The 27892-nt window shown below is 49.9% G+C and overlaps 11 protein-coding genes across 11 annotated transcripts; 7 read left to right on the top strand and 4 right to left on the bottom strand.

Moving 5' to 3' along the window:
* Nucleotides 1-532: 532 nt before the first annotated feature.
* N7525_005352 (uncharacterized protein) lies at nucleotides 533-2112 on the bottom strand (the record flags this gene model as incomplete). Its single annotated transcript, XM_061213371.1, has 4 exons — nucleotides 533-611; nucleotides 670-779; nucleotides 838-1611; nucleotides 1804-2112. The coding sequence occupies 4 exons, from the start codon at nucleotides 2110-2112 to the stop codon at nucleotides 533-535; spliced, it is 1272 nt and encodes a 423-aa protein (XP_061070392.1).
* A 703-nt stretch (nucleotides 2113-2815) lies between these two features.
* On the bottom strand, nucleotides 2816-4582 carry N7525_005351 (cytochrome P450; the record flags this gene model as incomplete). Its single annotated transcript, XM_061213370.1, has 4 exons — nucleotides 2816-2917; nucleotides 2970-3749; nucleotides 3804-3922; nucleotides 3982-4582. 4 exons carry the CDS (start codon nucleotides 4580-4582, stop codon nucleotides 2816-2818), a joined length of 1602 nt encoding a protein of 533 aa, XP_061070391.1.
* A 491-nt stretch (nucleotides 4583-5073) lies between these two features.
* N7525_005350 (glycosyltransferase family 69 protein) lies at nucleotides 5074-6639 on the bottom strand (the record flags this gene model as incomplete). The annotated part of the gene is made up of 1 exon (XM_002564862.1): nucleotides 5074-6639. The coding sequence occupies one exon, from the start codon at nucleotides 6637-6639 to the stop codon at nucleotides 5074-5076; it is 1566 nt and encodes a 521-aa protein (XP_002564908.1).
* Nucleotides 6640-7189: 550 nt separating this feature from the next.
* Nucleotides 7190-7783, top strand: N7525_005349 (uncharacterized protein; the record flags this gene model as incomplete). Its single annotated transcript, XM_002564863.1, has 1 exon — nucleotides 7190-7783. One exon carries the CDS (start codon nucleotides 7190-7192, stop codon nucleotides 7781-7783), a length of 594 nt encoding a protein of 197 aa, XP_002564909.1.
* A 2149-nt stretch (nucleotides 7784-9932) lies between these two features.
* Nucleotides 9933-11992, top strand: mirC (siderochrome-iron transporter MirC; the record flags this gene model as incomplete). Its single annotated transcript, XM_002564865.1, has 5 exons — nucleotides 9933-10153; nucleotides 10211-10341; nucleotides 10397-11131; nucleotides 11185-11846; nucleotides 11897-11992. The coding sequence occupies 5 exons, from the start codon at nucleotides 9933-9935 to the stop codon at nucleotides 11990-11992; spliced, it is 1845 nt and encodes a 614-aa protein (XP_002564911.1).
* A 2187-nt stretch (nucleotides 11993-14179) lies between these two features.
* Nucleotides 14180-15007, top strand: cdc42 (Rho family GTPase CDC42; the record flags this gene model as incomplete). The annotated part of the gene is made up of 4 exons (XM_002564867.1): nucleotides 14180-14199; nucleotides 14267-14386; nucleotides 14490-14868; nucleotides 14945-15007. 4 exons carry the CDS (start codon nucleotides 14180-14182, stop codon nucleotides 15005-15007), a joined length of 582 nt encoding a protein of 193 aa, XP_002564913.1.
* Nucleotides 15008-16261: 1254 nt separating this feature from the next.
* N7525_005346 (agmatinase) lies at nucleotides 16262-17622 on the bottom strand (the record flags this gene model as incomplete). The annotated part of the gene is made up of 3 exons (XM_002564868.1): nucleotides 16262-17235; nucleotides 17310-17436; nucleotides 17494-17622. 3 exons carry the CDS (start codon nucleotides 17620-17622, stop codon nucleotides 16262-16264), a joined length of 1230 nt encoding a protein of 409 aa, XP_002564914.1.
* A 228-nt stretch (nucleotides 17623-17850) lies between these two features.
* N7525_005345 (putative beta-ketoacyl synthase (Cem1)) lies at nucleotides 17851-19872 on the top strand (the record flags this gene model as incomplete). The annotated part of the gene is made up of 7 exons (XM_061213369.1): nucleotides 17851-17902; nucleotides 18338-18504; nucleotides 18583-18690; nucleotides 18743-18814; nucleotides 18872-19225; nucleotides 19284-19652; nucleotides 19711-19872. The coding sequence occupies 7 exons, from the start codon at nucleotides 17851-17853 to the stop codon at nucleotides 19870-19872; spliced, it is 1284 nt and encodes a 427-aa protein (XP_061070390.1).
* A 436-nt stretch (nucleotides 19873-20308) lies between these two features.
* Nucleotides 20309-21732, top strand: N7525_005344 (deubiquitination module subunit SGF73; the record flags this gene model as incomplete). The annotated part of the gene is made up of 4 exons (XM_061213368.1): nucleotides 20309-20336; nucleotides 20451-20564; nucleotides 20622-21260; nucleotides 21329-21732. The coding sequence occupies 4 exons, from the start codon at nucleotides 20309-20311 to the stop codon at nucleotides 21730-21732; spliced, it is 1185 nt and encodes a 394-aa protein (XP_061070389.1).
* Nucleotides 21733-22543: 811 nt separating this feature from the next.
* On the top strand, nucleotides 22544-23788 carry N7525_005343 (mRNA guanylyltransferase; the record flags this gene model as incomplete). The annotated part of the gene is made up of 1 exon (XM_002564871.1): nucleotides 22544-23788. The coding sequence occupies one exon, from the start codon at nucleotides 22544-22546 to the stop codon at nucleotides 23786-23788; it is 1245 nt and encodes a 414-aa protein (XP_002564917.1).
* Nucleotides 23789-24221: 433 nt separating this feature from the next.
* N7525_005342 (NuA4 histone acetyltransferase complex catalytic subunit ESA1) lies at nucleotides 24222-26169 on the top strand (the record flags this gene model as incomplete). Its single annotated transcript, XM_002564873.2, has 6 exons — nucleotides 24222-24304; nucleotides 24391-24418; nucleotides 24525-24589; nucleotides 24652-24686; nucleotides 24749-25935; nucleotides 26011-26169. 6 exons carry the CDS (start codon nucleotides 24222-24224, stop codon nucleotides 26167-26169), a joined length of 1557 nt encoding a protein of 518 aa, XP_002564919.2.
* Nucleotides 26170-27892: the final 1723 nt, after the last annotated feature.

The raw sequence follows: 27892 nt of genomic DNA, 5'->3' as shown, positions 1-27892 counted from the left end.
GGCAGGAGGGGCACTGCAACTGCCGATATAGTTCGTGACTAATTTAATTTAATTTGGCCAATTAGACAGGCCGAAATATTATGGGTTTCGCTGCAAAGGTGGCGTTTCTTGGAGATTTTGATGTCGGGGATCTTCGAGACCGCATCGAGGTTGTGCGAGGGTGAGCGTGCAGGGATCTGGGTTGTACGGCTAAGGTGGTGTGTGTGTCGGGCATCGTCATGGTTGACCGGCATGTCTACGTTGGATCTTTCCTACTGTGGCAGCTGCCATATGCTATAGGGCTTCTAGGATCTGTGATCCTGTGATCCCGTGTTCCCATGGGTTCTCAATTGCATAACTTATGTCTCATTCAGTGGCTACGGTAGATAGTCATGTTCCTAACAAGAGGAAGAATCAACTAAAAACCCCATCGAAACAAATCGCAAGATCTCAATCAGAGATGTTCCTTCTTGATTCCCATATCTCCATTCAAATAGCCATGATGGCTATCGACTCGGCCGTGGACGCCGAGGGATACGCAGTTCCTATCGAACTATTCCCCCAGGGCAAGAATTCCAGAGAACATCAGGTTGGGTTCATCCATGAAATGGAATCCCGGAGCCAGAGCGCAGCTGGTGGAATAACTAGTCAGTAAACAATCGTGTGGGAAACTGTAAACGGACAACTTACGGATCAACCTCGAAGCCTGCAATGCAGTCGTACGCTCCCTCCTTGATGCTTTGCAAGAAGTTCCAACCGTCATGGAGGTCGTAGAAGGAGACGTAGACATTAACACCGGACTTGGAAAGACAAGTGAGTAGGTACCCAAAACATATAAATACTGGCATGCAAACTTACCTCAGCCTGCTTGATCAGAATGCGTTCGAAGCTCTTCCCACCCCAGTCAGGGCCAGCGGCAATACCCAAGACGTTTTCATTGTCGGTAGTCTTGAAGCCAGTTGGAAGACCAGAGAGAGAAACGACGCGAGAAGCACCCTCTTGCACACGCTTCCAGAGTTCGGCGTTATCCTGCAGCCCCTCCTCGGGCATGACAACAGAGATGGTGATGTCGTTATCGCCATCCTTCAGATTGATCCCCTCGCAATGGTCCTCAAAGTATTTGACACAGACGTCCTGTTCAACGAACTGCACAATAACTTCGCCATTCTCACTCCAGGCACGTTCGATTGCACCGCCGTAGACAAGCTGCAGGACGCTGGAGATGTCCGCCAACTCCGGAAGGTTCCCGAAAACAATCCGACGAGGAGGTCCAGCCGGGACAGCCTTGGATGCCATCTGCTTCTGCAAGTGAAGCAAACGGACCTGCTTCATGAAATCAACAGGAGCAGTAATACCTCTGGGTCTCTTGGGAGGGGCTGCGGAGTCCTCACCCCCGGTGGATCCAGCCTTCTTGGAACCAGCGGCGGACTCGTTATCTGCGTCCTTGCTTTCGCCAGCAGCTTTGACAGGAGCGGCCTTGTGGGGGGCACTCTTCAGAGGCGCATGAGCATGGGCGACTTCATCCTTGGGTCCAGCCGGAACAAACGGCTCGGCACGCGGATCGATGCCAGAGTTCTTCAGGGCAACGGAGGCACGCGGGGCAGTGGCACGAGAAGCAGCAGCTTGCTTGTCCTATTCAAGATCAGTGTGAGACGGGACGAAGAAAGGTAAGTGCTGTCCTCGGAAGTGGCGGGGATCGAGGGGACCCATGGACAAAAAGAAACCAAGGGCAGAGAACAGGAATGAGTCGAATACAGGAGCAGATGCACATGTGGAGATGTCAAGGTGTGGATGGGGCGTGGATGGAGGAAGGATGTGACGTACCTTTGCGAGTTTCATCGCCTTCTCGATATCCTTCGAGGCATCACAAAGCTTACGCGGCTCATCATTAACATTCACCTGGGTGAAGCGACGGCCATTGAGGCGAGCCGACACTGTCTTCACACCAGCGAGACGATCAGCACGAGCCTTGTTACGAACAGCAGCAGGAGCATGAGCGCTCTCCTCCAGGCTAATCATGTTGCTGTTGGTAATCACGTCGTAGATGACCTCGGTGGTGATGCGAATGTCTGCTTGTCTCTGAAGAGAAACCGGAGCAAGACCGTTAGGTCCGATGACTTTGGCTTTCTCCATGATGGAACAGAGTATCCAGTATCCGGGTGGGGAGAAGGAAAAAGAGAAGAGGGAGAAAACAAAAACAATTTATGTGACAGACACGTGTAGGTCGTGTTAGGATCAACTGTTCACTTTGGGAAGGCACGCCTGGCAAATTGACGGGCTCTCTTTCCTTTTGGGAACGTTGCCACAACGGGAAGGAACATACCAGTATGTATGTATATCTTTGCCTACCTATGTACATTATGTAGGGTATATGTTTCTAAGGTCCTTGGATATACCACCTAGGTTACTTAGGTATAGATATTCTAGGATATCATTCCCATAAGGAACATATCATACCTGTAAGCATGTTCACATAAGAACAGGTCTGGGTATGTATGTATGCTAAACAAAGAGATCTTCCAGTGAACAAACAGTGCTCTTGATTGCTCTTCTAGAGATTGCTTAGGCTTCTACCAATCTGTCTCATTGTGTTATAGGATATCTTGTTCATCAGCTATTACGGACACTAGCCAAATCACTGGAACGGGCTGTGAGACCTTTTAAGCATGATCTTCTTAGGTCTTCTACTAATAGCTCCTCCAAGCCAGCAAGGGAACTTCAGCTACTCTAGTCTCAGGTAATCAGTATCTGGAATATAAAACCTTCTGGGCCTAATGTAAGCAGAGTGTAGATTACCCTTTCGAGTTAGTCTTCCCTCTTTGTCCCCTTTCGAGGCTTATGCTATGACACTATATCTCAGCCTCACATCCATATTCTTTTGCCTCACAAACCACGCATTAACAATCTCCCATTCTGCACTTGGATCATTGAGTTCAACCTAGAAAGGGCTCTAGTTAGAGTCGGACCTCATTTTGGAACCATATCCTCACCTTATATCTTAGAAACAACGATGGAATCAGCTTATAAATCTCAAGCAGACTGATATTCTTGCCAATGCATGTCCTCGGTCCAGCCCCGAAAGTAAATGTCGCACGAAGCATCTTCTGCTTTCTATCCTGGAAATCAGCCTCAGACTCAGTATTCATCTTGAGCCACCGTTCCGGAACAAATGACTCCACATCCTCCCCGAAGATCCAGTGGCGATGTATTATCCACGGATTAGCACCGACTATCGTGCCCGCCGGTAGAAACGGGCCATCAGGAAGCTGGAGTCCCTCGACGGGCACGACCCGCTCAAGCATCAATCCCACGGCCGGGTGAAGACGTAGTGCTTCTTTGATCACTGCATCGAGGTAAGGGAGTTGCTCTTGGCTTTGTTTCCACGAGACAGGTAAAGAGATCCGATTTTCTTCCAAGGCCATGGTGAGCTCTTGGTGCAGCTTCATACTCGCCCGGCGGTCCTTGAGGGTGTAATACAGTATTGCTCGGAGGGAAATCGCCGTCGTGTCGGAGCCAGCATTCATATTGCTGATCGTATACGAGAAGACTTGGTTATCGTTTACAATAGTCGGGTGCTCCTTTTTCGCTTCCAAAAACCGATCGAGGAAGTCCTTGTGTGTTTTGGCCGCTGGTGATGTGCGTTGCTGGTTCAGTCGTTCATCTAGTCGTGCGCGAGCAAAGCGAGCTACAGCCCCGGTCGATCCTCCTCCGAAAAGGCTCCTGAGTGGGTTCTTGATGAAAATGTAGTCAAGCCATGGCATCTGCCCAATCTATCTCTCAATCTGATTAGCTTTATTAATTACCTCATCTGTCGCAATGCCAACCTTTCCGGAATAGTCGAGCATGTGCTCCAACGCGACGATGATGCCGTCGACGTCATTCCCTTTCTCCAGGAACCCAAGTGGCTTACTGAATGTCAATTCTCCGATGACATCAAATGCATCTTTTCGAGTTACATTGGCTCCTGCTCTCATGTTCCACGGGGAGAAATGGAATACTTACAGTATTGTAGCCAAGCAGCAATATCGCATACTTTAGCTTCAGCTACAAACTCATCCAGTTTCCCAAATAGGGTATGGATAGTCCTATCGACAAAAGGCTCGAATTCGGTCAGGGTACTCATCGAGTAAGCTGATGAGACAGGCCTTTTAATAGCAGCATGGAAGTTTTCATCGGTTGTACTAAATAGTGTAGGCGTCGGTCTGCCTTTGGCAAGCTGCTGCTGAACAGAATAGAAATGTGTCTTGGGAATGTTAGCGGAAAGGCCGATCAGTTTCTTGCAACTTGGAGACACCTTTTCATATCCTTTATTAATGCCATATATAGTTTTCAGGGCATCCAAATTCCGCACACTGACCACGTTAGGTCCTAGTCGAACATAGTCCCCGTGTTTCTGGTGGAGGTTGTGAAGCGTCACTTCTGCACGACCATTGGCGACATCGATGAACCTCCAAAGATTCGTTATCTTAGCCAGTAATGGTCCGGGAATTGACGTTACTCCTGGTTTGAGATAATTGCGAGTGAAGTGGAATAAGGCAAGGGTAACAAGGATGGCTGGTAGATTTGACCAGACTGAGATCAATGCTTCTGAGATGATGGCCATGGTGAATTTCGATAGCTATTGCCTCCTAGTGGTAGTATAGCAAGTAACCACTAGGCATACTATATATACCATATCCGGGGAAATGCGGGGAAATGGGGGAATTCCGCCCTTATAGCTATCTGCGGAACCGGCCTGGTCTGTAGACTTCTGTTCGGATGCTGGCACATCATGATACTTCTTTCGCCAATAAAAACAACGACTAACCTCTCTCTACCTCAGCATTTTGCTCTTGTTCCCCTCGCTGCCGTGATGACCTTGATGGGTATCCCAGAGGAGGGATTTCAACTCCGGTTCCAGGTGCTTGCTTTGATACACCAGAGCGGAGTCTTAGCTAAAGCAAGAGGTATAAACATTGGTATATTATTGGTTTATTTAATGATCCTAAAGACGTTACCAAGAAAACTATTGGTACACCAAAGACACCGAAATGTAAGCAAATCTATATGACAAGAATGGGTAGAATGGGTATCGATTCCAGAACATTATAGCTTCTACGACGGGACAGGAATATTCTCGAATCCTTTCTGTCCGGGCTTACGGTCTTCAACAATAACTTGCAGGCCACGACGACCACAATAGCCATCATTGCCCGCAACCCGGTCAACGACCTGGAAAGAGCCGCCACCATCCTGCGCAGCATCCGGAACCCACACAGTCTCCTGTACAATTTGACCGGGGACTTCCGCACGACGGGGATTGTGCCAGGGCAGACCGACAAGGTGATTGCCAAGGTTGTGAAGGAACGAGTACAACCCCTCGAAGCGGCGGGTGACTCCGAGCCAAGAGAGGGTGCGGTGGTCATATGCCGTCCGCACGAACGGGTTCATGTAGATGCCCGTATCGGTGATCTCGTCGACGTTGGTTTGTGGGTCTTGAATGTCCGCGTGAATGAGACAGCATTCAGACGCTTCCCAGAAGAGATCGTGTCCGGAGCGGAAACGTGCTGGGTTGGGTGTTGTAGGCGGCGAGCCGGGTTGGAAGTATTTGGCATCAAACGCCACCATTCCGCCCCAGCAGCTGCGCACTCGCACTGCGTCTTTGCCGGCTAGCACATCGCTTCGGCTCTCGCCTTTGCCGGATGATGTGAACCATGGGTAGAAGGGGAGACCCATGCTGTAGCCTTCAAGATCGCGGGTGGCGTATGTGTCGTAGAATTTGAAGGGGTTGTCGAAGTCTACGGCGCAGGCTGCACGGTATTGGGCAATGCCGTCTTCGTTGGCATTTGTTGAGAATAAGAGCTGGGGGACATCGGCGGGATGGAAGAGGATATCGTTCAGATAGAGTAGCTTATCGAATTTCATATCCGGGTGGTCGGTCAATGGCTGTAGTGCTCGGTTCCGAACCTGGGCCAAATATTCGATGCGCTTGATTCGCTTTGATCCACCGGGAATGGTCACAGTCGGTACAGTCTTTGGGTCCAGGTGCTTTTCAGACACAATGGATTTCTGGCACTGCACTTGTTCCTCTAACGCGCGCAATGCGCGCTCTCCCTCCTCGCCACTGTCATTTTCGTAGATACTCAGAAACACATTGTCAGACCCAAGCAGATCAATCAATTCCAGAAGTTGCGTTCCCCATTGGCCTTGTGCAAGCTCGCCACCACTATCATACAGGCTTGCTGCAATGAAGACCTTCTCCTGGCGGGGATTGCCTCGTCCGGGATACGAGCTCTCGAGTAATGATTTCCGGAGTGTAGAATAATGCGCGGGCAGATGGGTATATGAGGGGAAGAGTATCGATGTGAAAAGCGCGAGAACAAAAACGATGCCGGCGACGACGGGGAGGTAGCAACAGCGGCGGATACAAAAACGTCGAGAACAGCTCGGTCGTGGCGTGCCTGCGAGGGCCGGTCTGGAAGTGTTGTTTAGGCGACGATAACCCGCTGCTGCCGTCGAAAAGATTCGAGACAGCCAGGGCAGTTGACGTTCGCCGAATTTGGATGAATAAGGGACCTGCGCTTCAAAATCGGCTTCGTCGAGGTTGAACGTCCCCTGCGAATCAATTGAGGATCGTGAGGCAAGCTCCCATTCATCGGGATGAAGTAGTCGTGTAGTCATGGTAGGTTGTGTCACCAAAGGGGTATACACCCTTGGGACTATCTTCAACTGCAACTTGGTCCAATAAGCTGGCACCCTGCAGCCATGATTGATGATAGTCAAAAAGTAACCTGGGGGCCCCACGGAGAACTTACATCATCAATGTAGTCACGTGGTACCGGTCGAGTAGATGATGTACATCGTGGAGCTCAAATGTTTCTGGACTTCTAGGAATATGATTGTAAATAGCGAAATAAGATATAGAACAAAAGTGTTAACTCGAGAATGTCTACGTAGCTTTTGGATGAATTCACTAGAAAACAGTTGCGCGCCATGATTTTCCGATAAATGTCCGGTATGTAGTGACGTAGCTGTAGTCGGGGCACTGCCTGTTTTAGTCGCATAAGTGAGATCATTTATCTTTCTGCTCACTATCTGAGTTTAGATAGTCTGGAATCCTCAATCTTCCACTTTAACCACCCTCTTGTCCAAATATATGACAGACGGCGTGGTGACTGAACATACTCCATCTGTGATTCTACCACTGCTTCCCCGCATTCCACATCCCACCATGTCGCAATCGCAATTCAAATTCGCCAACTCAGATGCCAAAGTTCCAGGCAACGGTACTCTCCCTCCAGAGTTTATCATCAAAGCACCAGCTTCTACAGATATATGGGCCAAGCCGCCTTCCACTATCCGCTTCTCGGCCCCGATCTTGTACAAGTCTGTGCCGCTGAAGTCTTTCAAGCGGATCCGCGTCGCCTTCAATGCCCTTTGGGAGAAGAAGTATGACCAGGGCGGTGTGATCCTGGTTCTGAATACCGCCGATGGTGGCCAGAAGTGGGTGAAGAGCGGCATTGAACTCACCCACGGCAGACCCCACCTCAGCGTCGTCGCCAAAGATAACTGGGCGGACTGGAGCTTGATTCCAGTGCCCTCAGGCGGTGGTGCAGCAACTCTTGAGCTGGTCAAGGAAACGGACAACAGTCTGTGGATCTATCTTGTCGAGGGCTTGCAGAAGTCCCCTATCCGGGAGGTCACTTGGGTCTTTGACGAGGAGAATGTGAAGGACTTCTGGGTTGGTGTCTATGCTGCTCGGCCATCAAGTGAGGGCAAGGACTTTTCTGTCAATTTCGGACATTTGATTATCGACCAGGAATAGGTTAGCGGGATGTTGTTTGGTTATATGTCCCAGTAAGTAAATGGCGATGGCCACTACGAAGAACAACATTATATATGACGAGTAGGATAATTGAAATGAAGTACTTCGTATAGCGATACTATTTTTCCATAAACCATAATGGGGCATGGCAGGACGTCCATCATCAATATAGGTAGAATTAAAGATATCGGCTTGCTGCAGATATACTACGGCTCCACAGAGTTTCAGGTCCACCTGTGCATGTCCCAAAGATGACTGATATGGCGCAGATCAGCCGATCCGATGTGCGGACAGGTTCTAGTCATTCGAATTGATTCCTTCCCAGATTCATTGTTCGATCCTTGTCATGGCGGGTGATCAGCCATGTTGGCGCACTTGTGGTCACCAGGTGCATTAATGGAGCAGTTAATGCTAATTTGAAAACGCATCTACAAGTACACTGTGCATGTCAAATTCATTGAGACTTTAGCGTTGTTAGGTGGGACTCAGCATTGTGTCGGATGTCTATAACATACATTGTGCTCCTGGGCCTCTACCTATATGCGGATTATGTAGACTTCGAGTCCACCTTCTGTCCATGTTCACTTTTCATATTGAGGCAATGCTGTCCTATATTTGTACACTAACTTAGACAGAATACCACACCTTCCCAATTGGAGTTATCTGATCCTACTATGCCTAGTGCGGTGTAATCCCGATAATCGGGTGTATGCGCACAAGCCCTATTTCGGATGCCGAGGTCACACCAGTCGCGTGTTAATATGACACAAGTGGAGAAAAGTAGAGATCCCTTCCTTTTGTTCCGTTCTTCCGTCCCCTTTTCAAATATCTTTTTCATTACAAAGTATATCAAATATTGTATGTTGTACATTGGATATACAACATAGGAGGGAAAATGATATATCCCCAGGTCAAGTGACCGGCTCCGTCATTCCGGCAATGACATGATGTTTCCCTAGGTCAGAGTTAATTAACGGGGTCTCAATGCATGTTGCTGCCAGATAGTGGAGACGTTTCGTATATATTATGCAGTTATGAAGTTCCCTCGAGAAAAAAAGAAGAAAAAAGAAAAAAGAAAAAAGACCTTCACAACAAATAAGACAGTAACAAAGACCAAAAGGGAAATCAAACTTTCATCTTATCTGATGAGGTGAACCAGGGAAAAAGTGACTTGGCAGTACCAGTGCAGTACCACAGCCTCAGCCCATGCCACTAAGTGAACTGATGTATTCCGTGGGTACCCCTCCAATTGTAACATTCCCGTGCCCGGAACTCCACCTTTTTTTAATTTTCCTCTTTGACACATCTTTCCCATACCTTTGGGGAATAATACTCTGAGAGGCAGCTGGGTATCTCAACATCCCAGAATGGTGACTGGACTACGACTGTGACCTCGGGACACTGTTTCTTAAACTGTCTTGGTGCAGCATCCTGGAATGCTAGAGATGAGCTGAGATCAGACCTCAGCCTCTCACCTCGTCTCTCTGCCACCACCGACCCCATCAACGTGCATAAGTGCGACCGACGATCGGGCTTGGTGTCGTTTTGCCCAGCGAACCCAAGACTTGCAAGCCTGAACTCTTCAAGACCTGTTTCCCCTTACATTTGGGCGTCTCCCCTCCGAAGCACGGCGGATCTACCCATCTGCTAATCTGCCCCATAGCTGCCTACTGGATCCTGCTTCTTACTTACCATAGCCCTTCATGGGTTGACCCCCGAGGCAAGCGCGCTTCCACAACTTTTTACATATCGCGCCCCATATTTATTTTCTTCTTTTCCTGTCCTAATCCGGTCTCCGATTCGCTGTTGACATCTCGTGTTGTCGTTTCTTTTTCCCTGTGGATCTGACTGGTTCGGGCTACTGGGCTGAAGGGCGGAAGTACTTACTCATTATTAGAGCAGGGGTTCTTTTCCTTTTTGTGTGATACACCTGCCGCTACTTCACTTCTGATGTCGCATGAACTCTTCTTTTTTGATGATCTGTTTCCCGCTTAATCGCCGCTTTTAAGGTCGCTGTCTTCTGTATATGGTTTCGACCAATCCCGGACCGAACTCTTTTGCCGGTTATTCTTATATGGACGCTTTCCGTTAGAGAATACTTCTGTTGAACGTATACGATCTTGTGGTAACGGTGTGCATCGGTCACGAGATGCCACTTCTCGATCCACGCTCAGGGCCGTCCTACGGCACTATCGAACACGAAAACGCCAGAATGGAAGATGAAAGGGACCAACTGTTGCAGGATGACTGCGAGGTCGAGGGCCAGTCTAGTGGGCTGTCCACACCGGATGAAATACAGGAGGGGGTGCAAAAGATTGAGGCCATCAATTTGACTTGGACAACTAAGTCTTTAATGATAGCCTACGTCAGGTTCGTGTGGCTTGCAGTCCCGTGCTTTTGCTGAACCCCTGCTGACTTAGCGTGAAGTATATTCCTCATGGCATTCTGCACGTCGCTGGAAGGTCAGACTGTGATGTCGCTGTCTGCATATGCGACGAGCTCATTCAGTAAACATTCATTGATATCGACCGTCCTCGTTGTCCAAAATGTGGTCAATGGTGCGTTTACTACCCCGCAAAAATGAGCCGCTGCTAATCGTTAATCGATCTCTAGCTGTCATCAAACCCCCTATGGCTAAAATCGCCGACGTATTCGGTCGCTTCGAGGCTTTCTGTTTGAGCATCCTTATTTATGTCCTGGGATACATCCAAATGGCTGCCTCTACCAACGTCCAGACCTACGCTTCTGCCCAAATCTTCTACTCCGCCGGCTCGACGGGCTTGCAGATCCTCCAACAAGTCTTTATCGCCGACAGCAGTGACTTGCTCAACCGTGCCTTCCTCGCCCTCCTGCCCGAATTCCCATTCTTGGTTACGGTCTGGCTCGGGCCGACCATTGCGGGGGCGGTGCTGCGCACTTCCTCATGGCGATGGGGTTACGGAATGTGGGCTATTATCTTGCCCGCATCCTTCCTGCCACTCGCCCTCACTCTGCTATTCAATCAACGGAAAGCCCAGAGATTGAATTTGATCAAAAAGAGGACCAGAAGACGGACGGACTTGGCCAGCATCATGCGTCGGACCTGGTACGATCTGGACGTGGGTGGACTGGTCCTTTTGTCGGCTGCTGTCACATTAATTTTGGTGCCCTTGACTCTCGCGGCCAACGCAAAGAACGGGTGGAAGAATGCCAGTATTCTGGTCATGATCGCACTTGGTGTTGTTTGCCTGTGTCTGCTACCGCTCTGGGAGACTTCGCGGAAATTGGCACCCAAACCCCTGCTCTCTCTCCACCTCCTCAAGCAGAGGACTGCTCTTGCGGGCTGTGCATTGGCGTTCTGGTATTTCAGTAAGTCAAAGTATTCTCTCGGCTTTTGAGATGTCCTTGCTAACCTTACCTAGTGGCCTTCTACTTTTCCGTTCAGCCCTATCTGTATTCCTACCTGCAGGTTGTACAAGGGTACGACGTCGCCACTGCCGGGCGCGTCACCCAGACCTTTTCTTTCACCTCAACCATTGCTGCATTCAGCGTATCGCTGCTTATCAAGTACACTCGGCGATACCGCGTCTACATTACCATCGGATGTGTTGTGTACATGAGCGGCCTAGCCCTGATGCTCTTATACCGAGGCGAAGGAGCCTCGCACTTCCAAGTCCTCGGCACACAAGTCATAGTCGGCATCGGAGGCGGTCTAATTAACGTGCCCGTCCAACTGGGCGTCCAAGCCTCCGCCAGCCACCAGGAAGTCGCAGCAGCCACTGCGATGTTCCTGACTTCAATGGAGATGGGTGGTGCAGTGGGCGCCGCTGTCTCAGGAGCCGTTTGGTCCTCTGCCATCCCACACAAACTTCTCCGTTACCTCCCCGAGGAAAGCAAAGGCCAAGCTGCTGAAATCTTTGGCAAACTGACCACTGCTCTGTCGTACCCAATGGGATCTCCAACTCGCATTGCCATCAACCGTGCGTACCAAGAGACCATGGACAGGCTGTTGACGCTGGCTGTCATCGCCACCCTCCCCCTCATTCCGTTAAGTCTTCTCATGGTTAACTACAAACTTGACAAGGTATGTTGCCAATCATATTTTTTTGAGGATCTCCTCTAACTTGATTCTAGATGGGCTACGGTAGTCCCGAACGCCGGGGCGACCCAGCCCCAGTCGAGGCAGAGGCAGAGCCCAACTCGGATGATGGACACTCCAAACGAACCTAAACCCCAGCATTCCTGTGTGCATTTCACCGCACACGACGATCACGATCTTACGAATTGAACTTTTCTGTGTGGCTTATTTCACGGCTTAATTTTGCATCTCCATACAATCCAGCAAGCGGCGTTTTGAGTTGTCTGAACAAGGTGCAACACATCCTCGATATATTCTGTTCACCCGGACGATGAGTCAGTCCATCACTTGCATTCGGCGTTGCTGTTTTTATGTATTCATGGGTCTAAAGGTACATATTGTATCTATCTCCAAGACGGTAACAGTTCAGTAGACTTGGATAGGTGTCAATCCCGAAAATTGAATACCCAAGGGGTAGCGATAGACTTGCCCTACTACACTGGACTGCCCTGCACTACATATTGTAGCATTTTGTATCGCCGGCAAAGATACATAAGTCCGTGTCGACTGCGGGCCATAGCCCACTACCTGGTCAAGCACACTCGGTACACTCCAAAGCGCTCGGCAGTTTCGATCCACACGACAGCAGACGTCCAAGACCGACACCAAGCGATTATTCCGATCCGGCCGGCTTGCCGCTCTAAGACCCTCGAGCTGTAACATGTTTTTCGCATTTCCTGCCGTTACGGCCTGTTTTGTTTCTCTGGAGCCAGAAATAGGGTTAATTCCCCTAGCTTCGCCCACTAGACAAGGTACTTTGCATTGGCTTAGACCAGGATCGAGTATCCCGGTCTGATTCAGCCCAAACTTCACGCAACGCGGCCTTATATCCACTGCTATCCGTCACTGCAGGAAGGATTTGGATTTGATTTTATTTCAAATGTCGGAGACTAAATAGACCTGTACATATTGAATTGACTCTTGTCTTTTCTTTTTCCTGTCTCCCCCCAACCCATCCCCCAACCCTTACTCAGCTCGTCGAGCAGGCCTCATACCACGTCTCTCCACGTATATTACCCGTGCATGTACCTGCATATATGCATGCATACATACCAGATACCGCGACGGAAGGGCTTGAGGACCCATGAGATATGGATTTGATCAGCTTGGCACCCCTGGCATGTGCATGTGCTTACTGTAAAGGTATATTGTACCCGTGGACGGAGGTGCTCCGTATGGAGGACGCATGCTGCAATATACGGATGTCATGTCAGCTGTCAGCCAGCAATCATTAGCTCCTAGACGACCTAGATGACCTAGGTAGGTAAGTAGTAAGTACTCATCCATGCGTATACCTAGTTAGTAATGTGAGTCACCCACCTGGGCAATGACCTCAGCCAACGCAGTTGATGCGATAGTTGGAGAGACTGGATCTGGATCGGGCTGCCAAGCTGTGATAGGAATACGCCACTTACGGGATGATGGAGTAAGTAAGAATTAGAATATGCTGGATTGGGATTGAGTGTATGAAACTATGTATGGATTGTACTTTTTGGACTATCTGGAATCTCTCATAAAACGGCGGGTTTGTGAAAAGGGGAGATTTGGGGCCGATGGGAGACGGGAGACCGGGAACCCGTGAATGGTGAAACGGAATTGAAATTGGGGACTTTTTTCATTATTAGTAACTTGCTTTTTTTTTGCCCTTTTCTTTTCTTTCGTGTCACGGGAAAAGGGTGAAAGAAAATGAGTTGACTCGAGAGGAAAAGGGGGGGAAATACTCCGGGTCTCCTTTTGTTCGTGCTTTAAGACCGGGCTTATCCTATAAGACTTAGGGTAGTATTGGGGTTATAGGTATTTACTACTATTTAGTACTTGGATGGAATTGGGACTGTAATGCAATTTCGTAGAGATCTTAATTCGAGTCTACCTAGGTAGAAAATAGAGAATAACCACAGTGCTTAGCCGACAGCGGCTGGCCGTTGATATAGAGGAGTCGAGGGGGGAGGAGATTGAGACTGATACCGTTTCTCTTGGCAGTAATGAATGACATTAAAGGAAATATTCGAATTTTCATAGATATGAATTATTACATATAAATTGGATATAAAAAGTACATCTAAGAATATAAAAAAAAAAAAAAAAATCCTAATATCTGATAAATACATAGACAGTCAAGCGAGAAGAAAAAAAAAAAAGCTGTACGGTGTATCGAGACCAGGTGTCTAGACTCCATACTCTGCGGGTTGCCCCATTCAATCCAGACCACAGCTTCTTCCTCCCTTTTTGTCTCCCACACCTCTTCCTCTCTAACACTCTTACATCAATACTTCTTCAAAATGGTCGTCGCTACCATCAAGTACGCTATCCTATTTCCGCTTCCTCTTCGGCGAAAACCTCCCAGATCTTATGGCTAACAACCCCAGATGTGTCGTGGTGGGGGACGGTGCAGTAGGAAAGACCTGCCTGCTCATCTCATACACAACGAACAAGTTCCCTTCGGAATATGTCCCCACTGTCTTCGACAACTACGCCGTGACCGTGATGTAAGTCATCATCCGCCATCCCCCCCTCCCCGAGAAAAAAAAAACCATTATACGTCCAACCTCAAAAGGATAACACTTCTAACCGATCGCTCTCCAAATTCAGGATCGGCGATGAGCCTTACACTCTTGGACTGTTCGATACCGCCGGTCAAGAGGATTACGACCGCCTGCGCCCGCTCTCTTACCCGCAGACTGACGTGTTCTTGGTCTGCTTCTCCGTCACCTCACCTGCTTCATTCGAGAACGTCCGCGAAAAGTGGTTCCCGGAAGTCCACCACCACTGCCCCGGTGTTCCCTGCCTGATCGTCGGCACCCAGACTGATTTGCGCGATGACGCCGGTGTGCGGGACAAGCTCGCCCGCCAGAAGATGTCCCCCATCCGCAAGGAAGACGGTGACCGGATGGCTAAGGAACTTGGCGCTGTTAAATATGTCGAGTGTTCTGCGCTGACACAGTACAAGCTGAAGGATGTCTTTGACGAGGTACACCGAATCTTCCATTTTTTCGCTGCCCGATATCTCCACACCGCCACTAACCCAGTTTGTTTCTACTTTCTAGGCTATTGTCGCGGCACTCGAGCCCGCGCCCAAGAAGAAGTCAAGGGGCTGCCGCTTGCTGTGAACTCACTCTTCACGGACTTATCGCAACAGGTTGGTCCCGAGTGCGGATATGTTGCACTTGGGTTGATGCCTGGTTGACGCGCGCCTCGAAGCAGCTACGATGGAATGAACCTGTTTATTTCTCTTTTTCTAACTCTTTCAACGTTCTACTGGGCGGCAAATATTTCTGGCTGGACTGGTTTTCTGGGATATCCAAATTCGGCGACAAAAAAAAAAAGGGGGGAGGAGTGGTCTTGTATTATGGCTAGCGATGCTATCTGAAGCGTTCCATATCTACGTTTTCCAGTTGAAAATGGCTTCTGTGCTTTTTCTTGATCCCCTTTTCTCTTATTTTTTTGTCTCTGTTCACATATCCTGGTTTGAGATCTAGCCTCTCTAATTTGCTGTGTTTTTTTTTTTTTTTTTTTTTTTCCTCCTGCTCTCTATCTCTGCTTCTCTTCTTCTTGCTGCGCCTGGCTGCGTCTATCTGCCGTCTTCAACGACCTGGTTTGGAGTTACCCTCCTCTATTCTCACCTTCACCCTCATTCTTCTCCTTTACGAACTACAGCGACAGCAATTTTGACTTTCTCCCATTTTTGTCGCGTCGGCTACACTTCCATTCTACATATCACCTTCTCCGCACCCGGCGCTTGCACCTCTTGGATCGTCTCTCTCGGCGTTGGACGTCAGGGCGTCGTGTTTTGGCTGGACGGTTTCCGTCCCGTTGTCCCATATCCCCATATCCTCCTGTCCTTTTGCTCTTTCACGTGCTATTTATGTACCCCCAACTTTGCGACCACCGGACTATGAACTTGAGCTTGCTGTACCCTTCTCTTGCAGATCCGGCTTCTTCTATGCGTCTTTTTTGTTGCCCCTGCGGTCTCGCCGTTTATTCCAATCTGATCTACAATCGCCCATTACTCGTCTGCACGTGATCTTGATACAGGCATCTTCGTTCATGCTGCTGCAATCTCTTGCAGTCTTTCAAGTTATGTCTCACTGAAGAGCAACGTTATTTCTGGGTCTTAGAAAGTCACAGACTCCAATTCTAGTTCTATGAAGTTATTTGGTTGAAGATATATACGTATATTACTCAGTAGTATGGTATTGTACTTCCCAAGTTGAGGTCCGAGTCTCTGATATCATAGGCTAAATGAGCTCCTACTGCCATGACATCACTCCAGTTTACAATTATCGTGGATTCAAAACATTATATGTCATTTATTCTTCAACTTCATTCCACATACATCTCGTAGATCGTAGATCCGTCCAAATTCAAAGCTCATCCTTACTCTCCATCTTCTCCTTCTTCTCCTCCTGCTCCATCCACCCATACCACCCACCAAGCTCCTCGTCAACACCAGACTTAACAAGACTGGTAATAATCTCAAAAGCAACCTGCGCCGCCGCAAGAGCAGTAGTCTCCCCCTTATTGTCATAAGCCGGCGAAACCTCCACAATATCCGCCCCAACAATATTCAACTTCTCCAACCCACGCAGAATCCGAATAAACTCACGCGTAGTCCAACCACCAGGCTCAGGCGTTCCCGTCCCGGGCGCCGTAGACGGATCCAAAACATCAATATCAACAGAAAGATAAACAGGCTGCTCAGGATCAATCCCGGTGCGGGCAATAATCGTCTCAACAACCCCCATAGGCCCAAGCTCATCGATATCATCCGCATGAACCCGAATAAATCCCTGCTCAGGCCCAGGATTCGTATAATCCCCCGCATCAACACCAGTAAGCCGAGTCCGCAGCCCCGCATGCGCAGAAGTAGAATTACAAATCAATCCCTCCCGACTCGCCTTGTGGAAGAACGACCCGTGGTTAAACTGCGTCTGCTCGGACTGCCAGTACGCGCTGTATCGCACAGGATTCCATGTGTCGAGATGCGCATCGAAGTGCACGACTGTTATCGGCTTCTGGTAGATCTGGTGCAGGGCCCGCAGTGCCGGCAGCGCAACGCTGTGGTCTCCGCCCAGCGTTACGAGCTTGGGGTGTGTAGCGCCGATCCCGTTCGCCTTGGGTGCTTTGTTCACGATGCTGCGCGACCCTAGCTCAAGGAATGCTTCGTACATCTGTCGCTCGGCCAGCCCGTTGTCGAACGGTGTGATCGGGATGTCGCCGCAGTCGGTGATCTTCGCCCATGATTGGTATGGGTTCAGGCCGGCGCGCGTGTTGTAGCTTGTTGCGGCCATTTGGCGGGCGCTGGCGGCGCGGATTGCGCGTGGTCCGAAGCGGGCGCCTGGGTTTTTGGTTAATTTGAGTTCTGGGGTTGAATTCATGCTGGATGTATTGGGAGGGGATTTGCTTTCGTACCTGGTCGGTAGCTGACGGCTGTGTCGAATGGTGCGCCAATAATGGCAATGTCGTAGTGCTCATCGGGCTCGATTAGACACTTGACTGGCTTCAGGTGGGCGAAGCTGGCAATGCCGGAGAAGGACCACTGGATGGTTACATGTTAGGAATCGATCCTCTTTTCTTGGATGCTGTAGTATCGTACCTCCTGATCCCACTTCTTGAGTAATTCCGCCCGCTCATGTTCGGGCACTACCTCGCCGTTATCGTGGTGCGCGCAGGAGGCCGCGGAGCCGGCTAAAGCCAGTGTAAGGAAGGTCTTCCAAGCAGGCATGACTGGAGTTATTGGGATGAAGTAAAAGTAAAATTGGAAATGACGATATTTATTGTTCTACATATCTCTGTCTCGTCGAGTTTCCTGAAGCAGCAGGTGTTGTAAAGGGAAAGACGAACAGATGGGGTTGTCCCGATCGTGCAGACCTTCCCTTCTTGGCTTTGGCCCGCTTTTCGTTTCTTTCTTTTGACAACTCCTCCGATAGCTTTTATACAGAGCTACGATGCAATGCGACGAGTTGTTGTAACCGGTCTTGGGGCGGTGACACCGCTAGGTGTAGGTGAGTTGCTTTGTCTTTTTAGTTTGTTTTTTTGCTGGCATTGGTAGCCCCAAGGTCATCCTTGGAGCTCATATGGACATGTTATCGGGGACAGAATGCATGCGAACTTGCAATTACGCAATACCGCAATTCCGTCTGTCAGCACAATCTCTGCGAGCGCATTCCATCCATCTTCGCTTATCCGGGAGCCCATGCATGATGTCCGATATCCCCGGACTCCGGGCTCTCGAGCTCCCTCTACGTTCCCCACTTCCCACTCCGGAAGGGGAAGGTTGTGACAGCCAATGACGGAGGGCATGCAGATTAGTGCGGGACACTTGGAGATAAGAGGCAGTACCTGCCGTATACATCCTGGGTTTCATTATACGTGATTGATCGGGCTTTGTGTTTGCAATATCTAAATGCTACTATGACTAACACCTTGCTTGGCTTCAGGGATTCGGCGTACGTGGAAACGTTTGCTAGATGGTCATTGTGGTGTGGTTAATGTGAAAGATCGCGATACGCGGTATGCTGAGCAGCCCTGCCAAGTTGCTGCTGTTGTTCCACAGGGCAGTCGCGAGAACGGGGGGTGGACTGCTTCCGAATGGTTGAGTCGAGTTGTACGCTTTTCCCCCTAACTACCTTCACTTTTTTTATCTGTGTTTTATTGGCAATGCTGATCTTTTGGGCGCGGATAGGAGGAGCGGAAGATGGCTCAATTTGCGCAGTATGCCATGGCGGCGACAGAAGAGGCGCTTCAAGATGCGGACTGGAAACCTGAGCCTTTTGAGCAGAGGGAGGCGACAGTATGTGTGGGAGCACGCGCCACTTCGACAGCTATGCTAACCATTTTGATAGGGAGTCTGCCTGGGATCAGGCATTGGAAACTTTGACGAAATCTACAACACGGTTATTGCCTACGACAAGGGGGTAAGTCTCTTCTATCGTACATGATCTAAGGAAGCCTACGACTAACTTCTTGCACAGGGCTACAAGAAGGTCAATCCACTGTTCGTGCCAAAGCTGCTGATTAACCTTGGCGCTGGGCATATTTCCATGAAGTACGGGTTCATGGGCCCGAGCCATTCCGCAACGACGGCTTGCACGACTGGTGCCCATTCCATTGGCGATGCAGCTCGCTTCATTGCCTGTGGTGATGCCAATGTGATGGTGGCCGGTGGCGCCGAGTCGTGTATCCATCCTTTGGCCATTGGCGGCTTTGCGCGCGCAAGAAGTCTAGCGACGGAATTCAACGACACTCCAGAGAAGGCCTCACGGCCATTCGATGCTGACCGTGCAGGCTTTGTGGTTGGCGAAGGTGCAGCTGTGATGGTTCTTGAGGTTTGTTTCCTGTCTCGTATGCGAATACTACAACCTGATATTGATGTCTGAGATATAGGAACTAGAACATGCCCTCTCAAGAGGGGCGCGGATTTACGCAGAACTCAAAGGGTACGGCTGCTCTAGCGACGCACACCATATGACCTCGCCTAAGGAAAATGGCGAAGGCGCGTTCATGGCCATGAAGAAGGCTCTTAAGCAGGCCCAGTTACGCCCTGCCGCAGTTGACTATGTCAATGCACACGCAACTTCGACCATTGTCGGCGACGCTGCCGAGAACGCTGCTATCAAGGCACTTCTGCTTGGCGCTGATGGCAAAGATAAGGCTGCTCATGTGAACGTTAGCAGCACGAAGGGTGCCCTTGGTCACCTGCTTGGCGGTGCTGGAGCTATAGAAGCTTTGATCAGTGTACTTGCAATCCATGAGGTGAGCTGCAGTAGTGCACTGGACGTACTGTGCTGGACCTTGCGCTAACAGGGGACAGAATACCATGCCACCTACTATCAACCTAGACCGCTTGGCTGATGGGTTTAATTGCAACTATGCGCCGAAAGATCCCCAGTCCCGACAGATTGATGTTGCCTTGACAAATAGCTTTGGCTTTGGCGGCACAAACAGTAGCCTTTGCTTTGCAAACTATTCATGATTCTTTATTGTACGATATTTTCGTTTCAACTACAACTATGTGGTTCTTTTTTAGGGCCAGAGGCTTGGCAGGTACTGATGCCTGGGAGGAATCGTTGCCTGATTGATCTGACCGACCAACAATGTATTATGTGAAGAGATTGTTGAAAGAAAATTGATACCCTCACTCATTGGCCATTTTCAATAATAAAAGAAAGAAAGAAAAAATGAAAATATTACGATCAAAGCACAGTAGGTGTCTAAATGTCTAGTTAACTATTCAGTAGATCAAAGATCAATAGATGGCACGTGACCGATCCTAATGCGGAGCCCCAGGCCGACCTTGACTCCGGAGACTGAACTCATTCCTTGATAACCGCCTCCCACGCCATTTCAAAGGCTCTCTGAGTGACAAGAAATCGTTCTGTCTCTCGGTAATCTTTCACTTTGCGCTCACCATGGCGAACAATGGTGACCCCGGTCAAGGTACGCAATACCTGGTTCCTGTCAAAGGCGCAAAACGCCTGAGATACTTTGACATCAAGCTCGGCGCATCTAGCGTTTTTAAATGATCTAAGCTAATTATGTGTTTGTTGACAGGACGGGGAAGTCTGGTTGATGCGTCCGGGTACACCTTCACGGACAAGGATACCAAACCCGGCAAGATCAAGGTGAAGAAGACATCCAAGGCGTCCACCAAGAAGAAGGCAGATGGTAAAGCTCCCCGGACATGTTTCTACAGGCGTTTATGATACTAAAAAATCCACATAGATGCCAAAGATGGCCCCATCGATACCTCTCCTACCGCTTCGCCCCTGCCCGTCCTCGACAGCAAAGTCGTCGCCGTATTCCCGACCGGCAAGCCGCGCGAAGACGACCTCCTCGAGACTGTAATCTGCAAGCATTGCAAGCGGCCCACTCTCAAGCAAACCGCAGCGGAGCATGTCCGCGGCTGTTTGAAGGCCAAGCAGGAGAAGGCGCGCAAGAAGAAGGAGGCCCGCGACGCGGCAAATCGCCTGAAGGCCGGCGACGATAGAGACGATGACGGCCCCGACAAGGCCGACGGGGACAATCCCAACATGGGCCAGAAGAGCGCCAAGAAGAGCGCTACGAAGGGTACCGAGGACGGCAACAGGAAGGGCAAGAAGCGCAAGGCCGATGAGGACGACGGCAAGGAGTCAAAGAAAAAGAAGAAGAAGGATGAGCCTAAGCAAAAGACGGCCAAGCCGAAGGGCCCTGTCGATGTCGAGAAACAGTGTGGTGTTACTCTTCCTAACGGCGCGCAGTGCGCTCGTTCCTTGACCTGCAAGAGCCATTCAATGGGTGCCAAGCGCTCGGTTCCTGGCCGGACACTGCCGTATGATATGCTTCTCCAGCAGTATCAGAAGAAGAACCAGGCTCGCCAGCAGAGTAAGTTTACTATTATCTTGTTTATGCTCACTATAGATCGCAAGGTGACTAACCCGTTCGAACTACAGAGGCTGCTATCGATGCCAACGCTCCTCTGCAGGAGGATATCGAGAACACCGGTCCTATTGATTCAGATGAAGAAAGAGATGCCGTCATGGCTGCCATTGCCCGTTCTGCGCCCCAGCCTCTTATTCGCCACCCCGTCATCACCACCAAGTCGAAGTACAGATATGTCCGCATCAAGGAGCAGATGTCGCATGCTATGGGAGTCCGGAACGGCGGTGGACTTTTCTCCAACGGCGATAGCCAGCCCCTTTTCGGCGGAATACTTTTCTCGACTGTCGCAGACGATTTGGAATCGTCTGTTGAAGATGCCAATGGGGAGCCTGATGTCTCCGCTGGTGGAATCGATGTAGGCAAAAGATCTGCTGTTCCAGGGAACCGCAAGACTCCGGTCACTGCAGCCTCTTGATTGGCATGCCAGTCGAATTCCGCCTATTAGGCGATGATTTATGACGACTCTCTCTTCGTTTGTGGTTGGGTTTGAGCTATTACTGCCTGTACTGGATACTGGATGCTGGCGTTCATGGGTGCGGAGGAGTACTGACCATCGTACCATTCTTCTTCAATTTTCTTTCCATCTTTTGCGCTCCTCGATTTCCCTGGATAGGCCATGGGTACAGGCTGGTTCTGTCTGCTTTGAAAGGTGACGATATGATACCCCGGCTGGCGTGATGTGTACATTTGACGAAAGTAGTTGCAATTGAATACTTTCCACCTTCCTGAGTTCTGACTGATATATATGTAAACATACATACTATACGTACGGAGTAGTCATGTAGGAAATTACGGCGAATGCACCATGCAGGATCACTAGCCCTGTAGCCTGGGCAGCCCTACCAAGTGAAGCTATTCAGAGATATTCAGCTTACGTTATACATGCCTGAGGCATCAGCGCATCTCCCAGCTCGTTCTGTTCGCCGATCATCCATTGTCTTTGGAACCTGACAGCATGAGCAAAGCGAGCCTTACTCTGACCTTTGAGTGATCTTCTTCATTCATTTGCTTCAAAGCCACCTGCAGTCGAAAAACATCTGGTTTATATTGTGGCGATTGCGGGCGCGCGCCCTTCGCATTTGCTATCACTCCACCAAGCTTTCCGAGTCTTATTGATCGCAGCTTGACCCCCCTCTCGACTTTTGAGGGAACCCCGAGCCTTCCAGACCCATTCTTGGGCTTCTCGTGCCATAACACCCACCTCTGTTGACCTTCGATCCTTCACAATGGGCCACGCTGTCCCCGATCTAGACGCGATAGGCATCAAAGCCGACCATGACCTAGCTGATCAATTTCGCCGCGAAGTCGCCCAACTCCTCGGGCGCAGTAACCTCAACTTTCCTGGAGCACAACCGGTCAGCTTCTCGTCAAAGCACCTCAATGAGCTGCAACGGGAGGACTACTTTGTCTGCGAAAAGACCGACGGCATCCGCTGCCTGATGTACTTTGCGCGCGGAGATCCCGACTCTGACATGCCGGAAATTCACTACCTCATCGATCGCAAGAACGACTACCGCTACGTACCGGGCCTACACTTCCCCCTGCCGAACGACGAAAGTTACCAGGGATACCACGTCGACACCCTGGTGGACGGCGAGCTTGTCAATGACACCTACGAGGATGGCACCACCCAGCTGAAATATCTGGTCTTCGACTGTCTGGTTCTGGACGGACAAAGCTTGATGCACCGTACTCTGGACAAGCGGTTGGCGTACTTCAAGGAAAAGGTGCTCAGGCCATACAATGCCATGTATCGCAAATTCCCGGAGGAGAAAGCCCACCGCCCCTTCGCAGTCGAGGACAAATCCACACAATTCAGTTACGGTATTGAGATGATGTTCCGCGAAATCATTCCCAAGGTCAAGCGCATCCACGGTAACGACGGTCTCATCTTTACTTGCCGCAGTACTCCGTACCGCATCGGCACCGACGAACACATCCTAAAGTGGAAGCCACCCCAAGAGAACACCATTGATTTCCGTATGCGTCTTGAGTTTCCGACGCTAGAGCCGGATACCGAAGATGAGGCTGAGGGTATTACCCAGCCCTACTTGGACTACGACGCTATTCCGATATGCCACCTGTTTGTCATGCTCAATGCTGGCGAGTACCGTCATTTTGGGGAGATGTTCGTTGAGCCGAAGGAATGGGAAGATCTCAAAGCCCTGCGTGTTCCACTTGATGACACTATCGTTGAGTGTGCCAAAGATGCGGAAGGACGCTGGCGCTTCTATCGTATTCGTGATGACAAGAACGATGCAAACCACATCTCCACTGTTGAAAAGGTTCTTGAAAGTATCGAGGACCGCGTCACCGAAGATGATCTCATTCGCCTCGCTCCCGTCATCAAAACAGCTTGGAAGCAGCGCCAGCACAACATGGCTGCCGGGGACGAGGAGAAAAAGCGGAGAGCTCAGGCTATGCCACCATCCGCGAATGCGAATGGTGTCAAGCGGAAATATGAAGGGTGATTAGAGAGACTTATATAGCCTTTTGGCTGGGATATATGATTCCTTCTCGTCTATTCCTCGTCTCTGATTCATTGCAAGGCGCTTGGCGTTGGTTTGGACTCTGTATTTTATCTACAAGATCGTGGCATGGCAACATGGGAAGGGGATGCGAATTCCGAGAACGGGGACGGTGTTTACGGCATTATCATTTGGATTGGTTCAAGCAATGAAGAAATTCACCTTGCCTCTTGTAATGTACTCTTTTTAATCACGAAAATGTAACTATATCAAGTTCTGTATAGACTCGCCCGATGCGGAATAGCTTACATAACAACCTCCCAGTTTGCTCCCTTTCCCGCCACCATTTCCCCATCACCAAATGACCACAGTATCTGCTCGATTCCATCATTCTCATCTCTGATATTGCTTCAGTCCCTACTGCCAGTCCAAGAAGATGGGCGTCCGAGATTCCCATGGGGAGGCGACGGGGACGCCCGACCCCGTTGACAAAGGGTTCGCCACGCTCAACACCATCAGGTATGTCGCTTTTTATATCTGGAATAATTAGCCTTGGGGTTTTTGTGTCTACTTTTACCGGTCGCAGATACTAACTGGCCTCATAGAATCGGTGTGAAGGCCATGGTGCAGAAGGTCCGTTTTGGCCCTGTGGTCGCAAATTTTGGTGATCATGTCACGTGATTATCAATCGGCATGGTCAACCCCCAGTCTGGGCTTTGATACTGACTATTCTGTGTAGGATGGAGAATTGCGAAAAGCTGAGATTCTGTCTATTAGACAGCGGAAGGATGGTCCTTCCTTTTAGTATGTTTACCTTTGCACTTATCATGTCCCTGCTTTTGAATTGGTGCTGATATAGATCCCAGCGTACACTATGTTGATTTCAACAAGCGTCTCGATGGTAAGTTCCTACTGCAGTAAGTGCATTGGCTCACTTTGGACTTTTCCTAACTTATATTCCAGAATGGGTTGCGTCTTCTCGCATCGATCTCTCCCAGGAAGTCGAATGGCCCCAGCCAGACAAGGCTGACAAGAAAAAGACCGCCGCCGCCAGCAAAGCGGCTCCCAGCAAGAATGTGGGTGCGAATAAGCGTGCCCGGGCTGACAGCCGTGATACGTCACAAACACCTGATATCCTGGGCGGCAAGAACGTGAACGTCGGCAAATTGGCACGGCCCTCGAAAGCTGGAGGGAAAGAGAACCTTGGTGTCGAGACACCTGGAGGAGACACCTCGCTGTTCCCGTCTGAGGCTGCATCAACAGTGGCCACGCCGAAGCCCACCGAGTCAGAAGACTTCGAGATGGCAGATGCTCCAGCGGAAAGCAAATCGGTAAAAGAAGACCATGTCCAAATGGCAACCGGTGAGGTGATCACTCGCGGGGAGGAAATCGAGCGACTCCGCACAGGTGGTAGTATGACACAGAACCCGACAGAGATCCATCGTGTACGAAACTTGACCCGCCTCCAGATGGGCAAGTACGACGTCGAGCCGTGGTACTTCTCCCCGTACCCGGATTCCTTCTCGGACGTCGACTTAGTCTACATCGACGAGTTCTGCCTCAGCTACTTCGACAACAAGCGTGCGTTCGAGCGTCATCGCGCAAAATGCACCTTGACCCACCCACCTGGTAATGAGATCTACCGTGACGACTACATCTCCTTCTTTGAAGTCGACGGCCGTCGCCAGCGTACCTGGTGCCGGAATCTGTGTCTCCTGAGTAAGCTCTTCCTCGATCACAAGACGCTTTACTACGACGTCGACCCGTTCTTGTTCTACTGCATGACCACACGCGACGAGACCGGCTGCCATTTCGTTGGCTACTTCTCCAAGGAGAAGGACTCTGCTGAAGGGTACAACCTGGCGTGTATTATGACTTTACCGCAATACCAGCGCCGCGGTTTCGGCCGTCTGCTCATCTCGTTCAGCTACGAGCTCAGCAAGCGCGAAGGCAAGCTCGGCTCTCCTGAGAAGCCACTCAGTGATCTCGGTCTACTTGGTTATCGACAGTACTGGCGCGAGACACTAGTGGAGTTACTGATTGAGCCAAATCGAGAAGCTATAAGCGAGAACGAGCTCGCGGTGCTCACCTCCATGACTGAGAAGGATGTTCACGAGACTCTTGTTGTATTCAACATGCTCCGATACCACGTAAGTCTGATTCTCTACGTGTGCACTCACTGCAGCACATACAATACCGTGTGGTTTTACTAACTCTCCTTGCAGAAGGGTAACTGGGTCATTGTACTCACGGACCAAGTCGTGGAAGAACACGAAAAGCGTCTCAAGAAGGAGGAGATCAAAGGCGCGCGCAAAATCGATCCTGCCCGTCTTCAGTGGAAGCCTCCTGTCTTTGCTGCTTCCAGCCGGACCTGGAACTGGTGAGCGGAGGGCTTTTCTGCTTACTTTTCTTTTGTTGAATTTCATGCGAACTGTTTTTAATATGCGTGGTTAACTAATGGATGCTCGGGGTTGGTCTGGGGGCGTTATGGACGTCGACACTGTGGCCGTCTTCGGACTTGTGGTATCAGTGATGCCACTATATCTACGTTGATACAGTTGCTCTGACATTATGGTTGATCTGGGCGTATTCGAGGGACAAGGCGTTTGTTTATCTTCAGCCTTATAAGGGCTTTCCTCGGTTGATACCTATCATATGTGTAAATTATTTTGGCTATTTTCTGCTCATGCTTCTGCTTCTGAGCCTGTTTCTAATTAAAAGCCTTTCATCACTCAGAATACCAAATGGTCATAGACAGGGACTTTTCTGTCCCTTCTATCAATGTGACAATGTAATCAAGTAAAGCTATCCTGGTATAAAACTGAAAATATATGCAGATTATCTATTCATATTCTCATTAAATAGAAAGAGCTTGCAGGTCTCCATATTCATTCCAACAGCACGCCGAGTATACGATCCAAGTCATATAAAACAGCCCAATAAGACGCCGAACACTGGCGACCAACCCCCTGCAAGGAATCCCGTAAGTTCTCACTTAAACTCGGGCATAAAGCATGCGACACCCATATCACCAGCGAAAATTCCCCGCGGTAGTCCAAGAGCAAGGCCGAGTGTCCCATCATAATAGCATACATTTCCTCCTCCAACCCACAGCCGCGGCCATTGCCTGCCGCCCAACAGGCGACTTTGGATGTGGCGGTGCCGTCCCATAGATATGCCCATAGCCAGCAATACTTGACAGAGAGTATAAGGATCCCCTGCTATTGATTGTAGCCGAGCTACAGGCTCGCTCCAAAGGGGGCGACCCCCGGTCTTTGGTGTTTGGGGTATGTATATGTAGGAATCGGCGCAAGAGCATGGTCTAGGCCACGAGTCCGGTAACTTCATGGGCATGGTAGTTCAGTGTTATGGATCGGAGGGTCCCGAATGGATAGATCAGCCGGAATGCACATGTGCAGGCTCTGGGGCGGTTTCGGATTATGCTCTCGTTGGGGTCTCGGATGCGTGCTTCGTCTTCGCACTTCGTCATCTGTCACCTGTAACATACAGTTAGCTCATGGCCTAAAATAAGGGATTTGTTGAGCTCTTGATCTGACCCATCACCCTCGTCTCACTGGAATAGATCCTAGTGCTCAACTCACAACACCCAGAGAGCGGGGTGGTTGGAGTTTGACCGGGGGAGTTTGACGGGGGGCGTTGACGGGTGAAAGTGAGGTATGGACAACGCTGTCGCTTCTGAGATGGATCTGCTTGAGATTGGGCACTCACTCATTCTGGAGAAGTAATGGACGGAGAATACATGTTTGGGAGATGGAGATACACAGCAAGCCAAACCCTTCTTTTACCTATCTTGAGAGTTGGAGGTTACGTTTACACTCTACAAAGAACGTGGAATTGTGTAACAATGGAATTCTCTTAAAAGTATCGGTGCGGATTTCGCTGAATACTCGACAACACTGGGCAACGTGATACTGCTTGGTCGGAACAAGCACGCACCACCCGGGCAATGACCGCACAAGCAGGACGCTGGATAGGACAACGATGGTCCTCACATGAAAAGCCAAAGGGCTGCAGTCCTGGGTCGGTCGGGCGAGGGAACACAATAGGCGAGAAATTGAAAGTCACAAGTACATGAGAAACGCGAAT

The sequence above is a fragment of the Penicillium rubens genome, assembly GCF_028828025.1.
Source record: "Penicillium rubens strain IBT 27055 chromosome Unknown utg000002l_segment0_segment0, whole genome shotgun sequence".
Lineage (NCBI taxonomy): Eukaryota > Fungi > Ascomycota > Eurotiomycetes > Eurotiales > Aspergillaceae > Penicillium > Penicillium rubens.
Note: the sequence above shows the minus strand (reverse complement) of the source record. Positions and strands in the feature narration are given on the sequence as shown.